Genomic DNA, 22,242 nt, shown 5'->3' on the forward strand with positions numbered 1-22,242 from the left:
ACCAGTCCTCAGTCATTAAGGTCATCTTTAACCCCAAACCAATGCAGTCCACTGCGCTTCAAGGAGCACTGCTGTGCATTTTCTGAATGCCAGGGACACAGGACAGGAAGGGTTCCTCTCGGGTATTCCTCCTTCTTAAAGGTTTACTGAGACCAACAGTAATTTTAGGTAGCACAGCAAGCTGTGTAACCAGTGGTATATTTTATGTTAATCAGACAGGCTGTAATTCGGGCCCATCGGCAGCAGCTGGATGAAATGGCATCCTTGTGCTTCAAGGAAGAGTGCTTGATAAATCAGATGTCAGCAATGGTAAGTGTTTCAGATGATCATTTCAGTGCCCATTGAACTTTCAAAATTAATCTTAGAGATTATTAACTTGAATTAGTGACGTGACATTTCTTGTCAGTTCTTCCTCATTCTCTGATGCCTCGCTGAGTCCTAGGAGAGGCCGCTCATTTTCAGTACCTGTTGTGTCTTTGCTGGTCTCCACACTGCCAGGTCCTTGGGGAAGAAGGAGACAGATGGCCCAGCTCTGAACTGCTTGTCTCTGATAAAACAGCTTTCTCTTATCTTGCATCATGGGTACCAGACTGTACTAAACAGGGCATCTTTCCGTGTGATGTTTTTCTCCTTACAGGCTGGAGCAAGTAAGTCAATACCACAGAAAACAGCACAACCCTAAAGCATGACAGTGGGATGTTGCAGTTGGTGGCATAGTTCCACATTGCCTCTTCCTTCTGGGAGTCCCTTGCTCATCACACTGCAGATGTGCCAACATCTGGCCCCGCTCACTCCAGTGCTCTAACCACTGTGACTTGCGCCCTCACAGACTCTTGACCTCTGTCACTCACGTGTTTCTTGGTTGATCCTTGTCTCGGACAGCAGCAGTGCAGGCTAGACCTGGAGACTGACACCTGCATGGCCTCACTACTAGCCAGGCAACTGCAGTTCTCTTTTTCTCCCGCATCCAGATAAATGCATGTCACAGGTGTGTGAGAAGTCTCATCACTCACCCAGACTATTAACATTTCCCAGTCAGAACGTCCTGCCTTCCCAGTTCCCTCTTCTTATCAGTAAATCCAAGCTCCATTACTGCATTACATTATTGAACCATTTTAATTCCTATCACAGTTCCAATCTGAAGTACAGCTACAGGGACTCTTGCTTCAGGGATTTCAGAACGGAGCCACCATGTGGCTTATTTGCTGTGATTTCCAGCTGCATGTGACGGGTTACGAGATAACACATAGAAGTTTGCAAAGCAGCGCAAGAGCCATAAACTGTATTAGTTTTGTGGCAGAGAACGTAGTGGTACAAAGCAATCTTTTCATTTTTTTGTCTTTTGAGATTGTTCTTCCTAAGTTTGTTGGTCACTGGACACCAGCTCTGCCCCCCATTTATTTGCCCCTTGCAGCAAGCCATCATTTTCTGCCTAGCAGAACTATGACAAGCTTGCCAGGCCTCCCAGCAGTGTGTGAATAACTTATAATATATCCTGTAGTGTTATTTCACAGCATGACCTTTCTTTGGGCGATGAAATCAGCTTGGATTTCCCATATCAGTTTCTCTCCTTCCACTTTCAGATGGTTGCAACTTCTCCAGCCATGAAACTTTTGGCCGCAGGAGAGACTCCTGCCAAGACCAGCCACATACTGAACCAAACAGTATTTAAAGTGCTAAAGAAAAATATGCCACAGCAGCTGGGCTGGTCTTCATTACAGTCCTGATGTCCCTGCAAGACAAAGATACAGTGCACAAGATAGGTGGAGTCCTGCCAAATAAGCTTTTGAATGATTAATTTTTATGCGGTGGCTGTTGAGGTCCCTAGCCCCGAGGATGGTGACACCTCCCAGCCTCTTAGGCACTGAACTGTGAACAGAGGCAAAAACCACTGCTCTCGGCTGGAAAGCAGCACAAGTCTGAGTGTTCCTCCTTTAATACAAGCCCTACTTAAAAATAACTGCCTCCATTTCAGTTTTAATCATGGTTTCATGTCACTTTTTATCTGTGTGGCAGGTTTCTATGGAAGGTAGAGTTCCCCTCGGCTGAGGCTATATGCAGTGCTGATATTGCTCATGTCAGACCTAGCAGGCCTATTGCCATGCAGGAGTGGGACTGGCCCTGTGACCTGATGTGAAATAATCCCTTCCATCTCCGAAGAATGGGCTGTCTGATCAATGAGTGGCCCAGCTCACCATTTACTTTCATGATTGCTAGATCCAGCGTGAGAGGTGTCAGGAACAAGGGCTATAGTTGTGGGCAACTCAGCTCTGAGAGGAACAAAGGGCCTGATATGTAGGGCAGACCCCACTCTCAGGGAAGTCTGCTGCCTCCATGGGGCATGTGTTAGGGATGTCACAAAGAGACTCCCTAGCCTGGTGCAGCCCTTGGACTACTATCCCCTGCTCCTGTTCCATGTGGGGGATGAAAAATGTGCAGATCGGAGTGCAAGGATGATTAAAAGACACATCAGGGCCTTGGGACAGTCACTAAGGAAATCTGGAGCACAGGTTATTTTTTCATCCCTACTTCCTGTTGTGGGCAATGACATTGAAAGCAATAGACGAGCTCAGTCTGTTAATATATGGCTCCACGGCTGGTGTCATCACCACAATTTTGGGTTTTTCAACAATGGAACGGCCTATGCGGCACCAGGCCTGCTGGCAGCAGATGAGGGCTGGCTTACTCAAAGGGGGAGAATGGTTTCGCCCAAAAATTAGCAGGGCTCATTAACAGGGCTTTAAACTAGATTCGATGGGGTAAGGGGGTATTATCAGGTTTGCCCGTGACCAGCCAAGAGATGTTGTACCAAGGATAGAGGAACGGGGCGGGGTGCTGGTGAGGGCCTGCAGCCATTTGCTTCAAAATGTGCTGGCTATGCTGCAGCATGCTCAAAGTCTTAGATAGACGAGTCAGGAGCTTCTGGGGCAACAGGAGCCAGTGAGGAGGCACTGTTAATAAACAGCAGAGGAATGCCACCTGGAGAGCAGCGCAAAGTAATCACAACTGCTCCAGCCAAATCAGCCTCAACAAAGACATGGCTGAAGTGCCTCTATGCAAATACGCGGAGCATGGGGAACAAACAGGAGGAGTTAGAGATGTGTGCACACGTCCAAAGCTATGATCTCATTGGCATCGTAGAAACTTGGTGGGATGACTCCTATGACTGGAGTGTTGGCATGGAAGGCTACAGGCTCTTCAGGAGAGACAGGCAAGGGAAACGAGGAGGCAGTGTTGCCTTATATGTCAAGGAGCAGCTGGAATGCATGGAGCTCAGCCTAGGGATGGATAAAGAGCCAACTGAGAGCCTGTGGGTCAGGATTAAAGGGAAATCGGGAGGAGGGGACATTACGGTGGGGGTCTGCTACAGGCCACCCGACCAAGAACACCGAGCAGATGAAGCCCTCTATAGACAGATAGGGGCAGCATCACATTCACAGACCCTGGTTCTCACGGGTGACTTCAGCCACCTCGACATCTGTTGGAAGGGTAACACAGCCAGGCATAGGCAATCCAGGAGGTTCTTGGATTGCACTGATGACAACATCCTTCTCCAAGGGGTTGAGGAGCCAACGAGGAGAGGAGCTATGCTGGACCTTGTTCTTACAAACAAGGAGGGGCTGGTAGACAGTGTCAAACTCAAGGGTAGCCTGGGCTGTAGTGACCATGAAGTGGTAGAGTTTGAGATCCTCGAGGCAGCGAGGAAGGTGCGCAGCAGGCTGACCACCCTGGACTTTGGGAGAGCTGACTTTGGCCTCTTGAAGAATCTGCTTGGTATTGTGCCATGGGATGAAGCGCTGGAGGGAAGATGCGCCCAAGAAAGTTGGTTAATATTCAAGGACCACCTCCTCCAAGCTCAGGAGCGATGCATCCCTGCAAAGAGGAAGGCAGGCAGAAAAGCCAGGAGGCCTGCATGGATGAACAAGGAGCTCCTGGACCTGATCAAAAGCAAAAAGGAGGCCTATAGGAAGCGGAAACAGGGGCGGGTAGCCTGGGAGGTATACATAGGAATCATTTGAGCAGCCAGGGATCGGGTTAGACAGGCTAAAGCCCAGATAGAACTAAATCTGGCCAGGGACATTAAGACAAACAAAAAATCCTTCTTTAAGTATGTCAGTGAGAAAAGAAAGACTAGGAGAGATGTGGGCCCTCTCCGGAAGGAAACGCAAGAACTGGTTACCTGGGACAGAGACAGAGCTGAGGTACTCAATGACATCTTTGCCTCAGTCTTCACTGTCAAGGACGGCAGCCTCACTGCGCATGACACAGAATGCAAAGATAAGGATTGGGAAAATGGAGAACTGCCCACTGTAGGTGAAGATCAAGTGCGAGACCACCTGAGGAATCTGAAGGTGCACAAGTCCATGGGACCTGATGAGATACATCCATGTGTCCTGAGGAAACTGGCAGATCAAGTCGCTAAGCCACTAGCCATCATATTTGAGATGTCGTGGAGGTCTGGCAAGGTTCCTGCCGACTGGAAAAGGGGAAACATAATGCCTATTTTCAAAAAGGGAAATAAGGAAGACCCGGGGAACTACAGGTCAATCAGTCTCACCTCTGTGCCTGGCACGATCATGGAGCAGATCTTCCTGGAAACTCTGCTGAGGCTCATAGAAAACAAGGAGGTGATTTGTGACAGCCAGCATGGCTTCACCAAGGGCAAGTCATGCCTGACAAATTTGGTGGCCTTCTACGAAGGGGTTACAGTGGCAGTGGACAAGAGAAGACCAACTGATGTCATCTACTTGGACTTGTGCAAAGCATTTGACACTGTCACACACGATATCCTGGTCTCTAAATTGAAGAGACGTGGATTCGACAAATGGACCACTCAGTGGATAAAGAACTGGCTGGATGGTCGCACTCAGAGTTACAGTCAACGGCTCGATGTCCAAGTGGAGAGCAGTGACAAGTGGGGTTCCTCAGGGGTCAGTACTGGGGCCTGTACTGTTCACCATCTTTGTTGGTGATGTGGACAGTGGGGTCGAGTGCACCCTCAGCAAGTTTGCCAATGATACCAAGCTGTTTGGCGAGGTAGACACGCTGGAGGGGAGGGATGCCATCCAGAGGGACCAGGACAGGCTGGAGAGGTGGGCCCAAGCCAACCTCATGCAGTTCAACAAGGCCAAGTGTAAGGCCCTACATCTGGGTTGGGGCAATCCCAAGCACAAATAAAGGCTTGGCGCAGAATGTCTGGAGAGCAGCCCTGAGGAGAAGGACCTGGGTGTGCTGATTGACAAGAAGCTCAGCATGAGCCAGCAATGTGCGCTCGCAGCCCAGAAGGCCAACCGTATCCTGGGCTGCATCAGAAGAAGTGTGGCCAGCAGGTCAAAAGAGGTGATTCTGCCCCTCTACTCCACTCTCGTGAGACCCCACCTGGAGTACTGCATCCACCTCTGGAGTCCCCAACATAAGAAGGACATGGACCTGCTGCAGCGTGTCCAGAGGAGAGCCACGAGGATGACCTGAGGCCTGGAGCGCCTCTCCTATGAGGAGAGGCTGAAAGAGTTGGGGCTGTTCAGCCTGGAGAAGAGAAAGGTCCGGGGAAGATCTTATTGCGGCCTTCCAGTGCCTAAAGGGGGCCTACAGGAGAGCTGGGGAAGGACTTTTTACTAGGGCATGTAGCACTAGGATGAAGGGGAATGGCTTTAAACTGGAAGAGGGCAGGTTCAGATTAAACATTAGGAAGAAGTTTTTCACTTTGAGGGTGGTGAGGCACTGGCACAGGTTGCCCAGAGAGGTTGTTGAGGCCCCATCCCTGGAGGTGTTCAAGGCCAGGCTGGATGTGGCCTTGGGCAACCTGGTGTAGTGCAAGGTGGCAGGGGGGTTGGAACTGGATGATATTCAAGGTCCTTTCCAACCTAAACCATTCTATGATTCTATGAACAGGGTTCAGTATGTCATAAAACTGCACATCAGATGATCAGTCTCTATACCAAACCTTTGAAAAGCTAACCCATGTAGAAGGGTGAGAAGAGGTGCTTTATACATTTTTATTATTTTTAAACCCCTGTATTAGCTGTAATGTCACCAACAGATAAAACAACCAGAGTAAGTTAACCTCAGTATTTAGAGACATTGACCTTTGTTTGTGAGGGACTTTAATATGGAAACACTGATTTAATCAACTACAGTGCAGAATAGAGAACATGCTTTTATGTACTGGTGCAGTGCCTAAAATATGCTGATTTTTTTTGTTAATCCAACCTGCTGCTACTGTTGTTCTTTAAACTTTCCTTTTGCCTTCCTCACCAGGATTTTCAGAATTTCATGACCAAGCTGGACGAAATCTTGGTACTGAAGTCGAAGTGTATCCAAACAATGCGAGCTCAGCTTCACCTCTGTTTACCCTCTGCTGGCACTGACATGTCCCTGCAAACACCTCCACCAGTTTAGACCTTCTTTGCTCGTACATGCACAATCACAGCTATGAGAACAGCCAGCCAGTGTTTCGCCACACTTGGTGCTATAGAGCTCGGGGTGGGTAGGGGATAGTTTTTGTTTTGATGTTTGTCATTAGTGTCTATTTTAGATAAGGATGGAGAGAATTCTGAGTAAATGCGATGACTATTTGGCACCACAAGCTTTTGCATTTCCTCAATACCAGTAAGCCATGTTCTTAAGAAAAACAATTCAGCAGTCTTTAAATATCTCACCAAGCAGCAGGCAGTACTGTCCACAGCATTCATAGCAGCTTCTCACATGTTAAAGGCACTTCTGTGTTGCCAAGAAAATGAGGAAAGAAAAAAAACACTTTGAAGCCAGACACAGGTCTGAACAGAAATGCTCAAAAGCTATCCAGAAAAGTATTTGCAAACAGAAGCCAGGAAAGAGAGAGGAGCCACTGTTTGCTAAGTACACTAACATAACTAGACCATGAGTAAATGGAAGTCAAGGCAGAGCAAGAAGTGCTGCTGCTTTCAGAAGAGGAAAGGCTATTGTCACATTTGTTCTTCGCTTGGGATGAACACTCCAGAGCTCCTGAAAGAGGTGGCTTAAGTCACGGGTAATGAGTTTTAGTAGGGACTTTGTACCAAAGGTTTATCTAGCATGTGGGTTTCATCCTGTTGCCAACATCGAGAAGTCAACAGCTTACCCACTACAAATGATGTCTGATCTCTGCATTATGGCACAGCCGTAGAGTGCTCATTGCACTGACAGAATTGATTTCTCACATCAAAAGGAGGTCTGGTTAGAAGCAGTGGGATTTCAGAAGCTGCTAACAGTGCTGTTATGTGAAGCTGGTATTTGAATCAAGAACTATAGAATGATCAGCTGCAGCCCTGCAAAAGCTCTGGTGCTGCATGCATCATATCTGAACCATAAATTCAATCCACTTCCTGAAACCACAAGTGACCTTAAAACATGCCCAGCTGACAATGTGCTGTGCAAGCACTCCCACTCCAAAATTAGGGCTGCTGCAGCGCATTCGGCCATCTCAGTGTCTCCCTAGTAATGCCTGTGAAAGCCTGCTCAGTAGCCAGAAATTCCGAGGGTAAGGGAACACAGCTGTCTGACCAGCTGTGAATTTTACTGCCTGCTTATACAGCCCAGGTTTGGCCAAGCAGCAATACAGGAATCGCAGTGACACTGTTTTCTGGGTTGCATATTTGGTGCAAACACTCCCAGGAATGTCACACAGCATAGCCCTGGGGAACAGAATTGCAGGGGGAGGACTCCTAACAGAAGAAAGGCCTCCATCGGTGCCCTGACTGCTGTGGCTTTTTTTAGCACTGGTTAGTCTCCATCTTGCACTTGAAACTGGATTACCCTGTGGAGCAGAGCACGGAGTCCATCCAGGGGCTGAGTTCATGGCTCTCAAGATGGTTCCTGTGTCCAGGTTACAGGCCAGCAGCAAGTCACACCTGAACCCGGGTCCCCCAGCCCCCTGTTCAGAAGCTTTCCTGGCCCAGAGAAATGAGGCTTCCAGGAGCAAGCATCTTAGTGTCAGTGGTATTTTGGTATTTGTGCACAGTGCAGAGCAGTGGTGCTGACAGCCACCACAGACCTATAAAGCAGCATCTTGTTAAAACCATGGAAGGAAGAGTAGGTGTTAAACCGAGCTCCCCTTTAAGACAAGCAACAGGGAGAGCTTTACTCTGTGCAAGGGGAGAACACCTGGTGATTGGGTAGTCCTTGTACCTTCTGAAAGCATAAATGGATGTGAGCACTTACAGTGGTTGCCCCAGCACTTCCTCAGCAAGCATACAGAAAAGAGGGCTACTGAGCAGCTGCTGAGTTTTGCAACTTTGTTTGGAGCAGAGGAAAAGGTCAGGCTGTAGGATGTGTGCACAGGTCACAGGAAAATGAGATGCGCAGCCAGTAACACAGCGCTAGTGAGGAAAACTTCCCCTCCACGTATTCTGACATTTGGGAGATGAGTACTGGTGATTGTACTTTTAGTTTTACTTTCAGATCAGCGCAGCAAAGTACATTCAGAGGCATTTTCAGTCTCTTACCCAAGCTGGGCATTTCTGAATCAACACACCATTCACACAACCAACAGTGCAATGTTCTAACCTTGGTAGCTTCAAAGGTGGTTATAACAAGACAGATGAGTGACCAAAAGCTTACATGAACAGAGGAGATGGGAGTTAAGTCAGATACCAAATTTGAGGCACCTGTGAGTCCTGTGAAAAAAACAAGTCTGTCTCTCAGATCCAAGCCTCAGTGCAAGTTCCCAGAGCAGAAACTATTTGCTCCCTGGAGGAATGGCCAGGAACACAGAAAAACAACACAAACAGAACAACACCACCACAGCAGTTTTCCAAGGTCTGATAATCTTTCTGTAAACTGGAGCCATCCAGCCAATCCACAAGACTATCTTGTTAAATGTACAATTTTATTACCAGTCTGTTCTCAGAATTTTATTTTTCCCTACTGAATGTGAGACTTGGCTAAAATAAAAATTTAAAAAAAAAAAAAAAAAAAAAGCACAGCCCTGGCTCTGAAAATCCACCCATCCTTGGCAATAGCAGGACTACAAATATGCTTGAAGTGCTGCCCACCCAGGAGATACCAAAACTGGGCTTCTAGTGCACAACAGCAACTATGGTAATGTTTGTCTCTCCACTGTTAGGTTATTAGCTAGATGCTGCTTTAATTCTTGTGTGAAAATGTGTTAAAGGAGCATTTTAAAAGTGTCATCCCCTTCCTGCTGTTTGATATTGCACTGACACCTGATATGAATGGTTTTCACTTCAACTTAAAGAGCATTATGTGAAAATGTTTGTTGTTCCAGCAGTCTAAGAGATTAAGAGAGCCTGGCCAAGTACAATCAAATAAACACAGAACTAAAATGGGTTCACTTTTGTATTCAGGTACAACAAAGACTATTAATGCTCATGGCAGATGCTTGATATTTTATTTGAATAACTGACATTATTTAAAATAAAATTCAATTTACTACAGAACTCCGGTAAAATTTGTTTTAAAGTAAACATGATCAAAACGCCTGTTTGTTTGATTGCAAAAGATTAACTAGGGCTGGGAACTGGTACGAGATCCCCTTCTGACCCGGCCTGCTGATGTAGCTGGTGTTTCAGAAACTGTCCTCCAGCCACATGTGGCTGACCTGAACTGCCTGTGGCGGCAGCAGCAAAACAACCCTTGCGCCAGGTTTTGCTGCACCGCCAGCAGAAGCCGTCGGTCTCCCCAGCACAGAGAGCTGCCCAGCCACACGCCATGCAGCCAAGCTGCCAACACTGGATCTTCATCAGAGCCCTTGCCAGGCTGCTCCTGGTCCAGAACCATCAGGAGGCAGCTCAGGGGGTCTCTGGTTCAAAGCACAATTGCCAATTTTGGTTCTGCTTCTATGCTTCTCCCGACAAGCCTCTCCACCAAGGGACCCAGACCTCTGTATCTGGCAGAAGCTAGCAGAAGACAGCACAACAACTTCTGACAAAGTTAAATCAGTGCCAAGAACCCAGTACACAAATCAATCTGGCCTGAGAACCCAGGGAAAAGCTTTAAGGTCTCAAGTGTGACTGGGGACACAAGTCATCTCACCAGCTAGCAGCAGGGCAGAGCCCAGCCTCGTACCAGCCATCAGCAGGACCTCCCCACCTTCAGGCTGAGCTTTGTTCGTAACTTGACAGGCAAGATCAACAGTACCAGAGTCACTAGTGATGCACAGTGCCCAAAACAACATTCAAATCTCATCACATGATGTCACTTCTGACAAAACGTGTAACAAGCGCCTCCCCCCTATACCACCCAGTTAATCCCCTCTCTCCATGGTCTTCCCTTTGAGGCAGCTTCTCTCAAGAAACATGCTTCCAGCCTTCAGCCACCCCGTGACGTAAATCCAGAAACCTTATCATCCATGTCCACATCTCCCAGATACTTGCCAGCTACATCTCTCCTCAGCATCATTTTGTTTTGAGTGAAGGTGTGTAACATATTTGAGCACCTCACAGAAAATTCCAGGGATTAACACTGGTCCAAAGTTAGATGTTTTGGTCATATAAAGTTAACAATATAATGGATACAAATGTCATCTCCTTCAGGGTCCCAAAGTCCGGTGCTCCCAGCTCCATGCTGTGACATGAGCTTGGATCCCTAGGCTTGGATTTTGCAACAAAACAGAAACAAGCCACAGAAAAAATGCAGCACATTCCACCACTGCAGCCACCTGCCTGGAGACCTCTGGCAGCTCTGCCCAATACAGTGTCCACATGTGCCTACAGGAGCAGGCAGCACCTGGGCGGGCAAGATCCTGCAAGTTCTTCATCTGCTGAAGCCAAAGAGCATGAGAGATGGGAACCATGACACTGGGAATTATATTTGCGGGTTTTATTAGATGTTCTTCTGCAGACTCAAAATATTTAGCAAATTACTTTAAAGATTCCTCAAGACTGCTGATATTTATATTTAGAACTTGAACAATGTACAATGTAATACTCGGAACTATCAAAAACAACCCAAAACCTGATTTCTAGTATTAGATGTTCTTATGTAATTCTATAGCAGTGTGAAAAATGGAACTAATGCAGTGAGTATATTTGTTTTAAAGAAAGTGCTTGAAAGAAACCTCCTGCACCACACTGAGTATTATTTAAAACAAAAGATAAATGATTTCCTAGCAGGGCATTGTCTTAAATATCCTACAAGCCTGGAGGATTAAGAATACTCAGCCCCAGCTCTCTGCCTTCAGGTTCAAGAACCAACACAATTTGCAGGTCCAGGTAGAGTTCACAGCTTACCTGTTTCAAGAGAACTTACACAACACTCGGCATTGGATGCTCATGTCTGGCAGAAGTGTTGGATGCATGGGTTAAAAAAAAAAAAAACAACCAAAAAAAACACAAGAGGAACAGCTTCTCTCTTTATGCATAGCGACAGTTTCTGAACCAGTGTTTTACTAAGTTACAGACTAACTTTCAACCAAAAAATAAAACTCCATTGCACTAAAGGTCAAATTTAACCAGTTAATCTGGGCTGTGCCACAGTCAAGTAATTCAGTACAAGCAGACACCATGAAAGCAGCTTCAAAGAACCAAAGCATCCTAGTTTCATAACCAACTTAGTATTCTTCTGTCCAACTCCAGTGCAACAGTGAGGGGGGGAAACCACTCCCGTCTCTACCTATGTACAATGTAGAGGTTGGGCATTCTAAACTCTCCGTGGCCAAGCTGGAAAAAGGAAACTTAGGAAAGGACACTTCAAAAATTTAATTTAAGAAAGTTGGCTCTCAGTGGAAAGAGAAATGCTGGAGTGATGCACGCGGACGGGCTTGCTCAGTCGCTCTCCCTTGTATGCGAAAAGCCAGACTCCTTCCTGCGGAGAGCAAGTCACACTGTATGTGAAGGTGGCGGGACTGGTCCTGCTCCGTTGCACTCTGAGCATCCAGGAATGTGTTTTCAGCTGGCTCCTGCACGGGCCATTAGATCTTCCAAAGCATTGTGTTGGTCGTTGTTATGTAATAATAAGACCTCCTTAATGTCTTTCAGTTCAAAACCCATTTCTTTAAATTGACTCATTAGTTGGAGAAGTTCTGTGATCTGAAAGACATAAACAGCCCATTATTTGCAAGAGAAAAGAAGATCAGTGCTTGGTGGAGGTTTAGCACAGAGCCAGTCTTCAGCGACTGGGCACTCCATGGGGTGGGTTCCTCTTCCCCAAGTACAGCCAGTTCCAGCTCTGTTTGGAGAAAGTCCACTCACACCAGAGCTGGCAGAGATCTGGGTGCAGTAGCCCACAGAGCCCCACACCTTCAGTCCCCTGTGTTTGCGGTCCTGCATTTCCAAAATCCTCTTCAGCAAGGGCACCAAAGCTCACTCCGTTGGGGTCTCTCTCTCTCAATAGGAAATTTATCAGCCTGGCCCAATTTGGGCTCCCCAAAATGCTGATTAATGGTATCCTGCTCCCCCATCCAGCAGCTCCTGCTGTATCTGAATTTTTTTAAAGTTACTTTGACTCTTGGAATGGTACAGTAGCCCTTGCCATCAACCGGCTCTTCAGATCTAGGGCAAACATGGGAGACACTGGACACACTGTGTACAATACTACCAACATCAACCACATATCCTCCCTGAGCTTTGAGAAAATAAAGTGACAAGAAGCAAAGTCCACAAAAGGCAGGAAGGCATATATATGTCTGAGGGGGTTGGGTTGCACCTCTAAAAATGTCATACAGTAACTTGGCACACAACAGGCTTGAAGACTTTAAAAGACCCTGCTGTCTTCTGCCCTGGCTACCTGCTTCTGCCTCTGTACTTCTGGTGCTGGTAAAGCAGCCAATGAACCAGTCCCCAAAACCTGTATTTTCCAACTCCTTCCAGAGTGAGCCCTAACCCACTTTGCTGAGCAGCCAGGCAGATGTGTTTGTACAAGGGAAAAAATTCACAGCCAAGGGCAGTCTGGCAGGGTTTGAAAGATAATTTGCTGCTTCTGAAATTGTCTCTGTACCAAGCACCTCACCCACAAGAGAACTCTGGGCTCAAAACATTACAACCACAATAAAAAATCCTGTCCCCATAAAAATGCATGCAAGTGACAATAATAAAATAATACTGAAGAATTCTAATGCTTTAACACATATTTGCTTTATCACTGCAAAGATATCCTTTGGTGGTCAATTTTGGAAACAAGGCGGCATTACCATGAAAGCCAGAATTACATCAGCCAGAGGACCTGCTGCTGGAATTCCCCATCATGGCACATTCTCTCTATTGCTTAGCACATTGAGCCCTCACCTTCTCCTCTGAACACTGGTGCATTTCCAAAGCTGCTTCAACAAGAAGTGGATCAAAGCCCTTCTCACAAAGCTGTCCGTGTGCAAACAGGTAATCCAAAACCTGTGGGGAACGAAGAAAAGAAACTAAGTTTGCAGAGTGGCATTTGCAGCACGTGTTTGAGTACCATCTCTGTGCTCTCAGAGAAGCCCAGCACAATGCTACCCCAGGCTTCACCAGGGATGGAGATAAAGTCGTTACTAGTAGGGTTGAGACGCTCTTTATGCAAGAGCTTGTTCTGAGAAAACAGATGAGCCCTTCTGACCTCCTGTGCTCTCCCACCAGCTCTGAACATCATCTTTCACTCTAGTCAAAACAGTCTCAGAAGCCTATCTTTAGCCTTCTGTGCCTGATCACTGAGCAGAAGGCAGAAGTTTAAACTGTATTTTTTATATTACAAATTTTTAAAATGAAACTGTAGGTCCAGCAGTCAAGACATGTCAGCTTTTAGCTTCCTCTCAGACAGACACAAAAGCTGATGCAATCTGAAAACAGTCGGCCTTTTAAGATCAACTCAGCATACAGTTGCACGAGCTGCATTTCCCAGCTCACACACCCAGAAACCACTGCCAAATTTCTTATCCATCCTCAGCTTTGAGACGTACAGGGAAGGGTCAGATAGGTAACGCTAGGAAGGCAAAAGAACACAGCCTGCAAATACAGCAGGATTTAAAAACACCATTCTACGTGATGTTTTTTCCATTTGATACTACAGTTCACTCCAGCACACAGCTTAAACCCCTCTTGATGCGTAGGTAGTGTGGAAGCAGATCAGCTCCACAAGAAGTCCCTGGGACGCTCCTCCCCTGGCACAGTCACACCAGGCGATGCTCTGTGCAGCTCTGTGCTGCCCAGGGTCAGCATGGAAAGTTTGGCCACGCTCTTCCTGCTTCAAAACGTTTGTTTGAAGTGGATCCAAGACCCAGAGCCACGCTTCACCCTGCAGCGCTTTATGCTCTGTGACCTGGTTTTAGCAAGCATTTGATGCAACACAGGAGGGAGGAAGCACCACAACCAGGGTGCACTAAAGGAAGTCGGTCAGTGGTGCCTTGTGAGCGCCAGGGCTGTTGTAAGCCTGCAGGGGCCAATCTCTCTACAAGGGGAGACACCGGCATCATAACCCCTTGTGCTCAGAACAAGAGAAGTAGGCTGTTTTTTTTTAGTCACAGGGCACTAAGCATGGCATAGAGCCATACTAAGCTTCCTTCAGTGTTTTTTGAGGCTCCTGGGAAGACCTAATACCTTCCCTAGATTCACATGGAGCCAAGGGCCCATCCCAAGCTCAGCGCAGCTCCAACCCAGCACCCACAAGTGCATCTGACTCAAGCAGTCTCATCAGAAACAGGCCCAGACACTCTTTTCTTTGGTTTTGAGAACCTTTACTGCCAGGTGACAACTTCTCCAATGGTTAATATTGCAGCAGCTACAGGCTGCAACCCCCTGTTAGAATAAAAGTATCCCTCCCTATCCATTTTGCAAACCCAAGGTTATTTCTCAGCAGGATCAGCATCCAGTCAAGGGCTTCTTTCCAGCTACATGAGCTCTTACCTGGTCTATGTTCTGTCCCTTCTTCTTCATGGCTTTCAGGACGTTCTCAGGTGAGTACCCCATGTTGACGACCGTCTCTACACACTGCCTCTCGCTAGCGGAGAGGGCCTGCTGTAGCTCAGGAGCAGGGCCACCTGTCTGCTTTGTGCAGCTGGTGTTATTGGGCACTTTAGACACTGGGAAATTTTGGTGCGTTACCTAAAGAGAAAAACTCAGAGGCTGAGGTGATGGGTCATCTTCTGCATCCCCACATGCTGCTTCTGGCTAGTGCAGAACCAGGATAGCCCAAGTAATTAATCCAAGAGGCTTTCTAGACTGCCCTTGGGAAGTTATTCACGGTTAGGAAGAAATCAAGCAGTGCACATAGTCCGAGTCCCACCATACTCTTTTTACCCTCAAAACAACAATCAACAATCCAGATTCTTTGCAATATACCCTCTCCTACCAGTGGGCCCAAACCTTTCAATACCCAACTTTTGCAGCACTGGAGGTCCTTAAGATACAGCCAAACCCTGTACCTCAGAGGAAGCACAGAGATTTCTACCTTCACTCCAGGTTTACTCATCACCTATGATTTTTTCTACTCAAAGGAACACTACTTCTGGAGATTTTCAGAAACACGATCCAATGCAAGCACACAGGTTATTTGGGAACTTACCACAGGGAGTTCTGTTTCTTTGTAGTCTGGGTGTACCTGTTGGACAACACATGAATAAGATGACTATAAACATTATGCACCAGTGAGCAGAATTTGCTACAGCTGGGAGAGAAGGGTTTTATGGGAGAGATCTGGGAATAAGTCTGCCATACAGGGAGACTTGTGGTCTGATCAGGCTTCCACATTTGAGATGCAGACATTATGCCATTGTGTGTAGTAGAGAACAGACATCACAAGGATTGTTTCTTGTCTCAGCACTCTACAAAGAGATTATACTCCACGAAGGATGTGTGTCCCCTCGTAATAATTGTAAGCTTGTTTATTCTGTCACTGTAATGGCTACGCATTCATGCAGCTCAGTGTAACACGCTGGCTCCTGTTCAGCTCTTGACCCAGTGCTACGCAGCCTAAATGACAGCAGTAATTTTGAAGTCATTGCCTAGAGACCTCTCTTGACTTTGACTATGAGAAAGCCTAAGAGAAACATACACCTCTTTTCAGCTCTCAAAACACTACATCTCATACGCCATATGAGCAATGTGGCATACTGGCTAAAAAGAGCACATGATTCTTCTACCAATGCCCAACACTTGGTCCCGTTCCCAGTACGCCAACAAAGCTGGGTAACGTTCCCTGCTCTACACCTGCTCTGCTTCTGCGGAACCAGGCTGCCAGAGGGCAGAACCAACCCACCACTCTTTATACTACTTTGCCCAAGGTAACAGCAGTGCAAAGGCACAACTTTGCCCCACCAAATCTGCACATTTCGTTTAAAAGCCTTCCTGCATTTTAAATAGAATTAGAAAAGACTGCAAGAAATCACTGTGGACCAAGAACCTCAGGTTTTTGCACTTCTTAATACTTATTATGGCAATGTAGATTGCTTGAAACCTTGTCCGCTTCTTTCAGGAAGACCTTCTTTGGGCTCAAACTGAACAACAAAAAAACCTGTTTATAGAAAACCAATTCTGGGTGAATCTATTAGGATTTTGCCAAATTCCATTTACTTGCAAAAAAAACCAAACAAACCCAAACAACCACCAAGAAGGTTTTGTTCTGCATTTCTGACCATTTTCATATCCAGGGTAAGAACTTCTCTGCCAGGAGACAAAGCCTGAGAAATCATATTCAGTCTGATTAACTGGTTTACCCAAGAATCTCTTCCCTTGGTAGTAGAAGGGTTCAAAGTTCTTCACACACACCTTCTCCAGGCACTTCGACTAGAGCAAAAAGCACTAGAATACAGGATACACTGAAACGGGTGTCTGGAGTAGCCCTGAAAACAGCCGGCTTTCAAATTGAAGGACGATGCTTTGTTATGGATGCTGCAGCCAGTAAAACCAAAACTGTTTCTGACACCAGAGATTCAAGAGTCCAGGAAAACCAACTCCTCCTCCTCAATCTACTTGAGCTTGACAACCTGTGCATGTGGTCAGTGACTTCCAGCAGAGGAGGAAAACACCTAAAGGAATTGCAGGGGACAAAGCCAGGACTGGTCACTCAGTAGCCACGCTCCCTTAGATCTCAAACTTGCATTTCAGTGCCCTTCAAGAAGCAGATGTGCAGTGCTTTCAGTATGTGCTTGCACACTATGCATACTTTTAGGGACTTCATACAGAGGCCAGGAGCCCTTCCTGCAGCTGGTATGCCCATACACATCATGCAAATGCAGTGGCATATATTCTGAATGGTCCACCAGGAGTGCCCCATCCTCCTGTAACCAGAGATTTCTGTACATAAAATACATCATGTAGTAAGCCGGTGTCTGACCAGTTTTGTTTAATTCCAACCTATTGTTTTCACTAGTCATTTCTCCCTCTGGCAATGCTGCAAAAAGCAAACCAGTGAGCTTCAAAAAAAAAAAAAAAAAAAAAAAAAAAAGAGGACAGCGTACCATGCAAGACAATCAGTGCAGCCTCAGAGAAATCACAGGTTTATTTCATCCAAAAAATCCTAGATCCAATTCACTGGTAAAGCATAAACTCCAGGGGTAACTCCAAATCCAAAGTTACAATTTCTAGTCTTGTGAGAAAAAAAACCCAACTATATATAAAATCACTGTGGAACATGCCATGACATATAATTGTCCTGAGGCTTTTAAAAAGGATAGGTCTATTCTTGTGTAACCTTGAAGAAAAGGGATGCGTGACCCTTCTGTTCCCAGCCACAGGGATGACTCTGACTTCCTTCTATTATTTTCATACTCTGAGGATTATTGCTACGTTTACTTCAATACTTTTGTTGCGTTTACTTCAATTTCTTGCAGCTCAGCTATCATTTTCCAGCCACTGGGACCATACTGTGGAAATGTGAAACAAGTACAGTCTGAAGTCTTGGAATTTAGATAGAGAGACCCAGTTCTGTTGTAACACTTGTATCTTGGTTTGCTACTTCCAAAGCAGAAATAGTTTCAAATTAAAATCTTTGCTACTTCTCCTAATAAGTCCATTTTTTTTTGTTTATCAGTTTGTATCTTTCCTTACAGCATTCTCAAGAATACAACTTCCCTTTTCATCTTTAGTAAGTTTGAATCCAGCATAGAGATTTGAACAGAGTGAAAATTTGGCCATCTGAATGCCCATCTAAGTGATCTTTCATGTTAATCCCTAGAGATATGTCACATGTCATACTTTGAGGTTTCACCTCTGAGCTACATATGATCATACATTCACCTCTCAAACCCGTGATCCTCAGCAGTGAGCAGCTGCTCAGCATACTGCTGCTTCTGCCAAAGTTTACTGTATTAATTTTGTTTGAGTGGTCAATAAACAGCTGTTCTGCTGTGCTCTGATGAATACACTGGTTGTCAGAATACTGTATTTTGCAATTAATAGTGCATTTACCTAAGCCTGAAAAGAGGTGAAAGAACAACGGGAGTATAGCAGTGTCACTTGTTTCAGAGCACATGGTGTCACACAAAACCCTACAGTATACTTTAAGACCACAGAACCACTGAAGCACTGCTCATAGGACAGAAGAAATCAGATTATTTTAGAATCAGCTAGAGAATTTGACTATATAGCTTTCACTAGCCTTCATGAGTATTAGTGTCCAGATCTTAGGTTCTTTGGAAGAAAACCCCACAAGCTTACTCAAATCTCTGTTCTTATTCGCAAAGAGACAAAGACAACAGCTGGCGTAAAAGTTAGGTGCCCTCAAAGTAATTTTAGAACTTGCTACAAGTTTGAGGAAACAAAGCATCACACTCATGTCTCAGAGTCATACGACAAACAACTATAACATTAGCAATCTGAGATGATCTTCAAGACTGATTTTGCTATCTACCAACCAATCCTTCCACCGTCCTTCACAAGGAAGAGGTTAAATACCAGATTTCAGACCACCATAATTTTCTTCTTTTTAAAGATTAGATTTTAACAGGTTCTCAGGAAGAAAATAAAAAAAAAAAGAAGGACATTTATTTCACTGCAGGTCAACTGCAAGCACTTTTTCTTTCCTGAATGACACAGCATATGCGTGTTTTTTTAATTTATTATTGTGTCTATTCCTTGAGAAGTCTGCATTTCCCATTATTTCCAGCAAATAAATAAGCAAGATGAGGCATAAATCTAGCAGAGATTTACCTCAAAACCTAATAGCACTTCAGAATCTGATGTATTTCAGTTGGATAAGACAGAATGCAGGACCGTACAAAGATGACTCTTATATGCTTAGCTCAAAGGTGTGCAACTACAAGCAACAAGAGCTGAAAGAAAAGTCACCAGAATTGGTCTAAAAATTGCAGATTTGGGGGAAACATGCAGAGTAATAATCTGAGGTTCAGAACTGCCAGCATGAAGAACTGATCAATCTGCGGTATAAATTAAGAGGATCTGCACATCACTCCCATTAAATGAGTCTAAAACCAAAGCCACAGGACATTTTAGAAGCAACATTTGCCTCCGCACCTTTGCATCTCCCCAGCCACCCCAATTCTAATCCACTGCGAGTTTACCGTAGTCGCTGTGCTTTGAGATGATTCTTCTTCTGTACAAACTGTCGACACAGCCAGAGAAGGCAGCCTGGATGAAGAGGATAATGTTGATGTCTCCATGCCACTGTCCTCATTTAGAGCAGATAGACCAACCATATGGTGTCCATTCAGTTCACTAGCTTTACTCTGAGCACAGGTCTGCAAAGAGGTCAGCAAAGTGCCATTGCGGAGACAGGTAGTGCTGCGGAAAGTGCTCGTGAGCTTTGATGATTTTTGATCACTCTCATCGGAGTCAAGTTTAGGAAAGGACAGGGATTTGATATTGCTCACTGAAGTGATTGGGGACAGGGACACTTTGGAAGACAAGGACATCTTTTCACAGTTTCCCAACTGCGGTAAAGTAATAAAGCCATTGGGCTTGTGAAGGGGCTTGAAGTCCAACGTGGCCCTTTCTATGGATGCCAGAACTTCCTCATCTTGCAACACAGACTCAGACCCTCCTTTGGGCAAAGTATTATCTAACAGCTGGGCAACAATTGGCCCAGTAGTACCAACATGAATTTCAAGAATATTTTTTAATTCCTCCTTATCATCAATAGTTTTTAATTCTAGTTTGTCAAATGGATCTTCTTCACATTCAAAATCAGCTGGGTTGAAGTCTGCTTTTGGACGAGGTGGACTGAGAACCTTTTGCTTCACTGCACTGCTGTTGGCTGGCGTGGGAGTAAGAATACTATTGTGCTGCAGGCTGGCGAGGATGGGGTTAATAGGTGGAGGCATGGCCTCAGGGCAAGGTCCCTCTGAGAACCCCATTTTGTTGCTGTCCTCTGGAGCTGCTTTTGAGTTAGCTAGCACTTCTTCTGCCTTTCGTTCAGCTTCTCTCTGGGCAGCTTGAATTTTTTTGATATCTTCAGCCCACCTGATTGTTTTCTTCTCCAGTGAGAAGTCATACTGAAGGAGGGTAGAGGGGAAAGGAGAGGAAAAAAGAAAAAGATACATTGTAAGGATCAGAGCTGCTACTTCTAGTAGCAACATAAGTAACATAGAAAAACAGCTACATGAATTACCATGGACAGGCATCATTTTTTTACCTTAGCATCTCTTGTAATCTACACACTGGCAAAAGCTAGAAAACACCAGAAGTACTTCATTTTGCATCTAGCAGCAAAGCCTGTCTACAGTCTGGATTAGAAAATCATATTTTGTTTCCTTTCTACATTTAGTTTTGCTTTGGAGCTACTGATTACCCCAAGATCAGTCTTGCAGCCCTCCCACACTCTCCGCCCAGGACAACGGATCTAGCGAGGGGAAGTCTATTGCGTTACCAGACGGACAATCACACCCAGATTTGGCACCACTAAACTACTCCCTGTCCACAAGTCCCATAAGTCATTTAAGACTATGGCAGAGTATTTTTGCATCCAAAGACCAATGCAGTATTATTTAGTTCCCCCTAAAACATTCTTAAGGGCCTGGATATTAGAGTTCTACACCTAGTGGTTTAACAGGTATTGGTATTCTTACTCCAGCACCGATGGCTCACCAGCCAAAGGGGATACACATGCTACACCAATGGTAACTACCAGTAGCAGATGATCAGAGGGCTGGAGCACCTCTGCTATGAAGACAAGCAGAGAGAGCTGGGATTGTTTAGCCTGGATGAAAGAAGGCTCTGGGGAGACCTTACAGCAGCTTTCCAGTATCTGAAGGGGGCCTACAAGAGAGCGGAAAGGGACTTTCTACAAGGGCATGTACTGATAGGACAAGGGGGAATGGCTTCAAACTGGAAGAGGGAAGATTTAGATTAGATATTAGGAAGAATTTTTTCACTGTGAGGGTGGTGAGACACTGGAACAAGTTGCCCAGGGAAGTTGTGGAGGCCTCATCCCTGGAAGTGTTCAAGGTCAGGTTGGATGGGGCTTTGAGCAACCTGGTCTAGTGGGAGGTGTCCCTGCCCATGGCAGGGGAGGTGGAACTAAATGGTCTTTAAGGTCCCTTCCAACCTAAACCATTCTATAAGTTTTTTATATTAAAAAAATGGGGGATATTTATATAAAAATATACAGCTTTGGTCAATTTTATTTCCTGCATGTTTTTGGTTTTTTTTTTTAAACAGCTTTCACCACAGCTGTAAAAAAGTCAAATTGCACTGTGAGATGCATAGTCTACATAGTTATATCATATCATGCAAGGCGTCACAGTTCAATCAGGCATACTACACTTGAGCCTCAGCTTGGCAAGAAAACGGAGACAGCACAAGGAAGCCAGCAATAGGACATTAGAGTCTCCTTTAGTTCTCCCACACCAGCTTGACTGGTTGGAAATATGCGTATTAGGACAATCAGGTAATCTTTTAATGGTTATAATGAAAAATCCATGATGTAGGGTAATAGGGTAATATGCAGGTCAGGAAAAAAAAAAGGCAAAAAAAAGGGAGAACCACCTACAGCAGTCTGTCACAGCTGAAGTGAAAATAATTACCAGTTTGGACTGATCAAGGAAAATCACGGATCCAAATGAGAAAACATAGTTCAATTAGATTTCCTGTATTACAACCTGCATTTGGAGATTAGATTTAAGTTATGCTAAAGCAACTGATTTCATGCTACCAAGAGTTTATGGTAACATAGACATGCTCATCAAAGACCTGGAAGCCATCTGTACCAAACTGCGACCTGTTTGCCATACAGCTGGAAATTTATTTCTTCATCCTACTATTGTGAGAACCCATAAAATATGGTCATAGAAACAGTTGTTACTCTCAAGCAAGATTCTGCAAGTATGCCATAGCATGGCTGTATCAGTTCTTACCATTTTCCTCTTAAAAATGCTACCCAAATTTAGACAGGGCAACATTTAGAACT

The 22,242-nt window shown here is 45.3% G+C and overlaps 2 protein-coding genes across 2 annotated transcripts in view; one reads left to right on the forward strand and one right to left on the reverse strand.

Moving 5' to 3' along the window:
* KIF24 (kinesin family member 24) overlaps nucleotides 1-6,399 on the forward strand; it is a gene marked incomplete at its 3' end in the record, with an annotated part of 35,248 nt that extends 28,849 nt beyond the window's left edge. The window contains exons 13-14 of the mRNA XM_082497593.1: nucleotides 216-309; nucleotides 6,259-6,399. Of these exons, the coding sequence (XP_082353719.1) occupies nucleotides 216-309; nucleotides 6,259-6,399 (235 nt within the window). The remainder of the gene's footprint in view (nucleotides 1-215; nucleotides 310-6,258) is intronic.
* Nucleotides 6,400-9,350: 2,951 nt separating this feature from the next.
* Nucleotides 9,351-22,242, reverse strand: part of UBAP1 (ubiquitin associated protein 1) — a 40,606-nt gene continuing 27,714 nt past the window's right edge. The window contains exons 4-8 of the mRNA XM_082497494.1: nucleotides 19,400-20,329; nucleotides 15,445-15,480; nucleotides 14,787-14,984; nucleotides 13,200-13,301; nucleotides 9,351-12,005 (exon numbers count right to left, since the gene is read on the reverse strand). Of these exons, the coding sequence (XP_082353620.1) occupies nucleotides 11,865-12,005; nucleotides 13,200-13,301; nucleotides 14,787-14,984; nucleotides 15,445-15,480; nucleotides 19,400-20,329 (1,407 nt within the window). The 3' untranslated portion in view covers nucleotides 9,351-11,864. The remainder of the gene's footprint in view (nucleotides 12,006-13,199; nucleotides 13,302-14,786; nucleotides 14,985-15,444; nucleotides 15,481-19,399; nucleotides 20,330-22,242) is intronic.

This window comes from Vanellus vanellus (genome assembly GCF_965231255.1).
Source record: "Vanellus vanellus genome assembly, chromosome: Z".
Taxonomy (NCBI): domain Eukaryota; kingdom Metazoa; phylum Chordata; class Aves; order Charadriiformes; family Charadriidae; genus Vanellus; species Vanellus vanellus.